Below are 9,366 nucleotides of genomic sequence, written 5' to 3'. Positions count from 1 at the left end.
ATCTGATGTAATAAATTATACTTTTGTGATATAAATTCACTTCTATGACTTAATTGTGAGGGGGGGTCTGATTTTGACTGGCATAATTTTTAATTCTCAAAAATATTTAACATGAATGTAACTATCATTTACAGTATACCTTAAGTTTCTACAGTATGGTTCTATAATTAAGGTTATAAGCTGAATTTGATTTTGATGAGATGTCATAGTTAAATATATTTCTAAATATTCAAGTAATTTAATTGTAAAATCTTTTCTTTTTACAGAGTTATACTGTTTTAATCAAGAGGGTCCCTGGACTTGAAAGACAGCCAGGAGTGCTTGAACGCAGATATACAGATTTTTTGCATTTGTATCAATCACTAAAAAAACATTTTCCATCTGTTTTAAATGACTTTCCATTTCCTAAGAAAGCCCTACTAGGAAATTTCACAGCAGAAGTTATTACAGAAAGAAGTGTAGCTTTTCAACATTTACTTGCTTACATTTTCTCTATTAGTGAACTACGACAGTCGATAGAAGTAGCTGAATTTTTTTATAATCGTGAACTGCAAGATGCACATAAGATGATGAAAGTGGGACAATTTGAGGATGCTTCGGTTATTTTAGAAAATGTGTATTTTGTTCAAGAAAAGTTATTGGGTGAGGATCATTTCTCGACATATTATACTCTGTGTATATTAATTGCTTGTCTTAATGCAGTAGATAATATATCAGAAGCCCAGAAATATGCTGAAATAGCCTTGCTGTACGTTTCGAAATACATCAAAAGTGATCTCACTGTTCCTCTAATGGTTCTTTCAATCAGATTGTGGTGGGCTGTTGGAAAAGACAAACGGGATCTTGAGAAGAGGGTTCAAGAGATGAAAAAGAACGGCATAAACGTAGAAAAGCAGCCTACTCTGCTTGAACTTGTGCTTCACAGAGAATGTCCTTTGGTTCAAAACTGAAGATCTTAAATCCTGTTGACTGCTTCTAGTCTCCATAATTTATTTACTTAAAATAATTTAAGTAGGAAATATTTTAAAGCCAATCTTTTAGGTAGAATAATCATATAAAAAAGTTAGCTCAAAAAGTAAAGTCTACTTTACAAATATTCTTAAAAATTTTCTATTTATACATTTCCATTATACAAGCTAAATTATATATGTATATATATATGTAAATTATAGGAAGTAAGAATTTATTTTTACACTCAAAATTAATTCCAAATGTTAATTTTAATTTATAAATTATCTTGTACAAATTTTCTTTTGTAAGTTTCTAAAACATTAATTTAAAAAATTATATATATATTGCATGCTTTATACATTTATAAATTATCTTTTGTATTGATGCATATGTACTTTCTTGGCATTAACATAAGCATGCCATGTATACTGTTCAGACATTCAGTATTGATGCTTTTGATTATTCTTTCTAATTTTGGATAGATAATCTGTGTTTGTGTTTATACATTTAGACTAAAAATGTGTGGTTTTTTTTATTTAATAATAATAATTAATTTTTTTTTGTTAGTCTGAAGTATTTTTCCCCCCCCTTCTTCCTCCTCTTGAAAATGAAGTTAAAGGTTGTCTAAGCTTAAAACTGTTTAAAATAATATACAGTAGAACCTCATTTGTTTAAGATTAACCTTTTAATATATTTAATTGAAATTAACTTTAAAAAATATCTTTTTAAGGCATTGGAAATTTGTATTGGTGCTATTTGCAATTTCTTCAGGAGTCTTTGATGGCAGTTGCTATACAGAGTATGTATGATAATTTAGAGTCTTGTAAGTACTGTATTAAATGCCATATTATTTGGAATAATCTGACTCCTTAATGACTGTCAGATTATTCTTAAACTATGTTTTTACAGCTATACTGATTCCATTTTTCAGAAACTTTCCCATTAAGTCTAACAGTAACTAAACTCTACTTAGACTAATTTATAGAACATGTGCATTTGCCAAACTTACTTGATGCTGAAATTTCTCTGAAAATGCAATTAGTGTAGTGCCAGAAACATTAGAAATAATAAAACTTTCTATTTTTATTGATTGGACATTATTCACATTTTATTTTAAATGAGTATAAATCCTGGATTAAAGAACAGAATGCCAAAATGGTAAGGATTCTGTTTCCATGAACAATATTAATTTCACATTGTTAAAACTTTTTAAGAAGTTTTGTGCTTCAAATATAAAAAATCAAAATTGCTATTTACATTGTGATTTAATTTGAACAATTCCTCTATATTAAATGGTGCTATGATTTCTTTGTAGATAAAATGTCATATTCTTAATGGCTTTTTAAATTTGGATTAAACTAACTGAATTATGACTATACTTAGAGATCAATTGAGTATTATGACAAAAGGACCAATTGTAAGGTTCAAAACAAATGTTAAGACTCTAAATCCATGTTTTAAATAAATAATTTACATTTAACTAATTATTTTAGATATTAAAGTTGTGCTTGCGTGCAGCAGAATTAACATATACATACCAAACGTCTTAAAAAATTTAAAAAAAATTTGTAAAACAATATTTTCTATTTATTTCCTTTCAATAACTGAGATTCTACTGTTTATATAAGTTATAACATCTTATATTTATGCTTAGTTAAACTTGAGAGTCAATGGAAATGTATATGCAGCTTGTGAATTTTATTTTTTACATTTAACTATTTTGTGTGGTAATATTTATGGTTGTGTTAATTGCTTAATGTCAAGAGAATACAAATTTCTAAGCAAGAAACAAAAATATTACAATTTATAATAGAGAATCTCATGTACAAATAATGTAATATTTAACTAGTGCCTGTTGTAGGACTAAGCATTTTATATACGTGACGCATAAAGCGAGGAATTTACAGAAAAAAACACTGTTTATATTCGAAAAGGAGCCGAATGTATGTATATTAAGATTATTTGTATATTTCAAAAAGTTTGATAAAGCTAACATTCAAAAGAAAACAAATTAACAAAAAATAAGCAAATATTTTATAAAATTTATAAAATATTTGTTTAAGAAAATATATGTATACATACCTAATACTTTATTTAAGTATCCAAAATATAAAGTAAAAAATTAATTAATTATAATTTATACTATTGTGCTTATTAATTTCCAATTAAAAGTAACTAAATTATTAATTTTCTTGAGATAAACATTAATTTACCATGTGTTAACATATGTATGGTTTGTTGTTCATCTTAATTTTAAAAAAATGTAATTTGAGATTAATCATTTGAAATAAGTTTGGTTTTTTGTGACATTTTCATGTATTTTTTTTCCTCTTTTTGACACATTTTTGTAATTGTTAGTTGAATTTACCGTTTTTACACTATTTGCACTAAAAAATCTGTTTTATTGTTAAGTCATAGAACAGTTTGTGATAAGTTACATGATAAAATCTTTATTACTTGTAAAAATAAAAAAATATGCACTTTTTTCAGACTAATGTAAAATTATGCAGTCATGTTTAATGTAATATTAAACAGTAGAACAATTAATTTTGGTGTTCCTAGTGTGTTTTTTAAATTTAAAAATTGCAGTTAATTTGCAGTACATTTTTTACATAAAGAAAACCATTAGCTCTTGTTAAACTATTCTATTAAATATTATGGATTATATTTTATTCCCGTAAAAAACAATCACATTTTCATATTTCTAACGGAAATAATTAATTTTATTTATATTGAATCTAGAATAATCCACCGAATCTAGAATTGATAATGCGCAGTTCGCTTAAAACATCTGCGCATCATGATTTTAGATATTATAAATTTATCTGTAAATATATCATTTAATAATAATTTATAAAATCGTATTTTGTTAAGAAATTAAATTATTCAAAGGGAAGAAATAATTGAAATTAGATTTTCTAAATTTTCTAGAATTTAGATAGTTTATTCGTCTCTTCATAGATGGCGTTATAATAAATTTGTTACGTCCTATATGAATTTTTCGTGTTGCTATAGCAACTGTTTTTTCTTAAATTATTTTTATAAAATATATTCGTATTTTTATATTTTCGATAATGTTTGAAGTTCTTTTTTACTAAAAATATCGACATTTTATTAACAAAATACTTACATATTGAAACTTAAGTGTCGCCATCTAGTTAAGGTGTTTTTTTTAATGCAATTTATTATATTTCTAAAACTGAAATTTTTTTTCAAACGATTTTGTATGAAACGTAATTCGTTTTGATGCAATAAAAATTAATTTTCTAATAGGAAATTTTTTAGTTTTATAAAATATATTTAGATTAACAACAGATGGCGCTGGCCGGGTTAATAAAACGTGACGACCGGCATCGATCAACCAGTTGAATTATTTTTCGAAATATGTACGAGACCGAGCGCATTGTTTCAATTTAAATGGATGAAAGCACGCAAACGATGTCAGCCGAGTTCTAATCTGAAATTCCAGTGGCGGTTTTCAATCTCTTTCCATCAATCGCCGTAAGTGGTTTGTAGTCGCATGGGACTCGCCACTTCGACCTGGGCTGTCACTCCGAATTTGTGAGTCACGAGTTACAGCACGGGTTACGTTTGTCAGTCATTCTAAGGAAATTCCGAGCGTCCATCGAATGTCGCTTCCTCCATAACTAAAGTTTCTTTCCGATTTCCATTCTTAAAACTCAGAAAATAATGGGTACATGAAGAAAACTCCTCATTTGCATACGACTTAGTTCCGATTTTTTCAAGATTCAACAACAACTTGCGCTTAAAATACGCGCAGAATCAAAAAATAAACTTAGTTTTCATCGCGATTAAACAATACTAAACATTCATTTAAAAAATCGCACCATTTTTAAGGCCTCGATTTTTTTTTGTCGCACTGTGATGACGTAACGCGCTCGAAGGCCCGTCGCCAATTATGGTGGTCGCTCGTCTTCTCCAGGTAAAATACGTCTTTCGCGCGATCTAAGTAGCGTAAGGGGGCTAGACACAAAAACGAATGGGGGGGAGTAGTTTCGGCACGCGGTTACTAATTATCTTACAACTGCCTGCAGTCTTAGTCGACAATATTAACGTCGCTCGTCTTTTCTCCTCGAAGTTGGCTCGTCAAGATCGACACGAAATCGAGGCTCCAGCTACTTCCGGCGACAGTGTGTCACCGGATGTGCCTCCATTAGGGAGCCGGGTTTGACTTTCTGCATGCGTAAGCCTACTTCCTGACCATTTCAGTGCTGCCACCTATTAAATTTCACCCGATGGCGTCCATTAAAGTAACGAGGATGTGGGTACGCCATTGTCGCACTTCACCTGCTAACTAGTTGTCGTTGGAGACCTTCATTAAGTCGTCCGGCTCTGGAGAGTCTCTCTCGCTCGTTCTCAATATTCTCCCATTGTTCTTACACGGAAACAACCGCGGTTTTAATTTACGGTTTCTTGAACCGCTAAAATTAATTTATCGCAATTGTCCTTAAAAACCGCTCGAGTTCTGGTTCCAGGAAAAAAAAAGAAAAATCCCTATTTGCGTTTCCGTTTTGCCGGCATTTTCTTTACGTTTTCTACCAATTACCTTTACATTCTTTGGCACAATTCTAATTTAATGCCACCTAAAGTTCTTGTATTCTTTTAAAATAAGTTCTAACAGGCGTTAATGCCGCTAAGTTGAATTTTTTTACGTTCCCTATTGCAGAAGATGCCATTTTTTAAGGCCTAACTTCTGTTTTGCGTGTGCAGGCAAAGTTAAATTACTGTAATTATGAAACTCCCAAATGAGACTTATGGCCTCAAGCTCATTAATTTCTGCTTACTTTACCACAACAACCTCATTTTATATAAGTTGTAGTCGAGTGTAGAGATTTCAATTCTGACAAAGCTTAAGAAATTAATAGTTTTACCTTTTAAAAATTATCTACAGCACGAACTGAAGCAGATTTATATGTAATTGTGAGTCTGTAAGTATGTCAGTTGTTTAGTTATAGAATATTTATAAATTTACTTACTACTTTTTATTAGTTATTAAACTTTAGAAGGCTTTTTATTGTCTGCTTAGAGTTTAATTGAAAGCACAAGTTAATGAAATCAATCGGATAGGGTAGCACTCTGCCTCCATGTTAATGCACTGTGTTAATTAGAACCTATTGTATAAAGTAATATAAGTTGTGCAAGGCCCTAGGCGAGCGTGGAGTTATCCCTTTTATAGAAGTTTAGGCCTATATAAAGTCTCCATCGTATAGTATATAAGAAATAGAAACCAGCATGGCTTCTAGACAAGCGTATATGTTTGTGTGTGAAGCGCACTAGAGGCCTATCTATTCCTGCAGCCTCTACCAATATCTTTAAAACGGGCACCATTCTAAGTTTAATATCAAAATACAAATTTCTAAATATAAAATTCTGATTTATTTTGCATAATAATTTCATTTAAGGAAAATCTTTTGAATTTAAAGCGCCAGTTTCATAGTTTCTTTGGTTTAATTTAAAATATTTTTATTTTAACGATTAAAACTGAACAGTTTGAAATAAGGTGTTACATAAGGGCAATTTTTATTATTTATTTATGCTTATCTACAGTTTTTAGAGAAAAATGGTCGCCATTACTGCGAAAATTATATAAATTCTGTACATAAAAGTTGTCACCACTTGAATAAACACTTTTTATAATATTAAAACAAAATAAAGTGTATGAATAATATAATAAAAATTACTCGTGTATGTAATTTAATCTATAAAGTTTAATATTAAAACGCCGAAGAAGGAATCTTCGCGCAGTTCTAACGCGAAAATAAACCTTAGTCGCGCTTCCTGAAATCAAATTTTACAGATTAAATTCCGTATGAGGTCAATTTTCATTACATAATTCATACATTTAGGCATGAAAATGAGGCAATTTTAAGGACAGAGTGTACTGAATTTAGATAATATCAGTAGCCAAGTCGTACACGAAACTCTTGTTGCGTGCTTAAAATAAATCAAATTTTACGCACTAAAATCTGCGTGAGGGAAGTTTTTATTGCATAATATAATGTGTTTAACCGCCTTTTTAAGTAAGAAAACAGGATAATTTTCAACGGCGGTGTGTACAGAATTTAGATGATTTTCGCGGTCGAGCTGTATAAAGTGCTCACAAAACTCTTTATTGATGTCGACCGCAAAAATTTTGTCGCTTAGGATTAAGTCATTGAAATGAGTAGAGGTGAAATGAAAGCAATGTAATCCAATCCACATATCGTCCAGGGTGCTAACAACATCTCCTGATGGAGTCGGGGGTTAGGGGATAGAAGTTTCGCCCTCCGGAAACCCTGACTCAGCGGAAGCACGAGTGGTCCCGCCGTCTGCGGATGAACAAATGACTCGCTGATTGGGGCGACTCACTGCGGCCATCTCGATTACTGCTGCAGATCACGTGACAATACATTATTAACAATATTTTCGTCTGTTTGTATTTAAACAATTTGTTAAACTTTAAACGTTTAATTTCTAGCGGGGGAAAGCAGTAAAATATTTTATAATTTAATAAAAATTATAAAACGTTTTAAGTAATGAAGAAAATTATTTTTAAGTATAAACACGTCATAGCGATTTATTTAAAATGAAATTAAATAATGGAAATAATTTTACATTAATATAACGACGTTTATTACTGGATATTTTAAGTTGTAAAAAAATTTTAATGTTTTAAAATTTTTTTAAATTAGCAACCAATGAAATTTATTATAAATCACGTGATAGTTCAGTCATCCAATGAATTTTAAACTTGTCGTTACACTTACGTCGCGAAAAGTTTAAACTTCATTGGATGATTTTGTAATCATGTGATAGATATTAAAAATTTAAATGAAACTCGCGTTTTATGCTTTAAAATTTCTTGTATTGAAAGTATTTTTTTAGATATTTTGATGTAGAGGAGAAATCGAAAAAAATCAAATGCGATAGGCATAATCTGGCGATCAATGAAATCAGTTTTATGAGCACTGTCGGCCTTATAAACTGTATAATAAAACCAAGCAGATGGGAGCTGTCAGCTAGTGCCTCAGGCAGAGATTGAAACCAATGCGATCATCTTATAAAGTCAACATATGCAGTCGCCATTGGAAAGAGAATACTTATGAATGTATTAATATCTGCTGCTACCGTTCTTGTTTATAAAAGAGACTTACTTTATCTAAATTCATAAAGGAAATTAATTAAACCGTTTATTTTTAATTGTTATTAAAGATCACAATTCTTATTTTATTTTAGTATAATATCGAATAAAAGAGTAAGAGTTCGATGTAAATAAACTTTTTAAACAATGCACAGTCACGTGATAACGAGAGTTTCATCCTACTGTATATCGTGACAAAATCGAATTCTTGAATTTGCGATCACGTGACGATTATTTTGTTTGAATATATCTGGATAAAAAACAATTAATTAATATTGAACACTGATAAAATATAATTACAAAAAATTCAAAAATTATATCCGATTTTTATTNCAATGTTGTTTTTATTCTTCCACTTCGACATTATTTGTATGTCAATGCTGTCGTCTTAGATTGAATCCATTTGGTTGGATCGTTTTTTGTGTCTGGATACAGCTACGCAGCCATCAGGTATATGATAGACAGGAATCCTGCAGACTAGTTCTTAGTGTCTTTACTTAAAAAGAATTTTTATTTATGTATATTATAAAACATTTATTTAAATACTAATCAATTAATTACATTTGGATACAGCTACGCAGCCATCAGGTATATGATAGACAGGAATCCTGCAGACTAGTTCTTAGTGTCTTTACTTGATAAGAATTTTTATTTATGTATATTATAAATGAACTTAATAAGACTGATGACGTAAGAGGTATTCAGTGATGTCAGAGACGATCAAGGCCTACATGATGGGTCAGTCAACTCGGTAGATACAAGTGGCATCGCTCGCCGACTGAACATTGAGGGTCCTTGAAGCACTTCATGTCCCTTGACAGATGTGAGTTTGACGAGGAATTGCCTTCCCAGATATTCCTCTAATAAACCTATTATGGGGGGTTCTCTGATTGCGTTTTGGCTAGACGTTATTAAACGTCCCGAGCTAAAAACTTGTAGAATGTCTCTTTGTTGCTGGATTGGATCACATCCGAATAGGATTATTATTATAAGGCCTCTAATAAAAATGCAAATTATTGTTGCTTAACGCAAAAGGCCACGGCTTAAAATGCAAATTATTGTTGCAAAGTATAAAATAAATAATAAGCAATATTCTTAGAACGGTTTTTCTACTAATTATTCACTTATATTTATTAAAACACTTTTCTGGCATCTTTGCAACTTGTTTGAAACATCAAAAAAGTTCATTTGTTCCAATGAATGAGCACATCGGAAGCCAAATTTTCGAATTTTTTAAGTCAAGAATTTTTTTAAAAATAATTTTTCGTAATTTA

The 9,366-nt window shown here is 30.3% G+C and overlaps 1 protein-coding gene across 1 annotated transcript; it reads left to right on the top strand.

Moving 5' to 3' along the window:
* Nucleotides 1-257: 257 nt before the first annotated feature.
* LOC111630459 (sorting nexin-21-like) lies at nt 258-1,199 on the top strand (the record flags this gene model as incomplete). The annotated part of the gene is made up of 1 exon (XM_023374558.1): nt 258-1,199. A coding segment is annotated over one exon (693 nt), but the record flags the coding sequence as incomplete, so codon positions are not given.
* Nucleotides 1,200-9,366: the final 8,167 nt, after the last annotated feature.

The sequence above is a fragment of the Centruroides sculpturatus genome, unplaced genomic scaffold, assembly GCF_000671375.1.
Source record: "Centruroides sculpturatus isolate CEXI.00-Female unplaced genomic scaffold, Cexi_2.0 scaffold659, whole genome shotgun sequence".
Lineage (NCBI taxonomy): Eukaryota > Metazoa > Arthropoda > Arachnida > Scorpiones > Buthidae > Centruroides > Centruroides sculpturatus.
The sequence above is the reverse complement of the archived record's forward strand: the minus strand, read 5'-3'. Positions and strand labels throughout refer to the sequence as shown.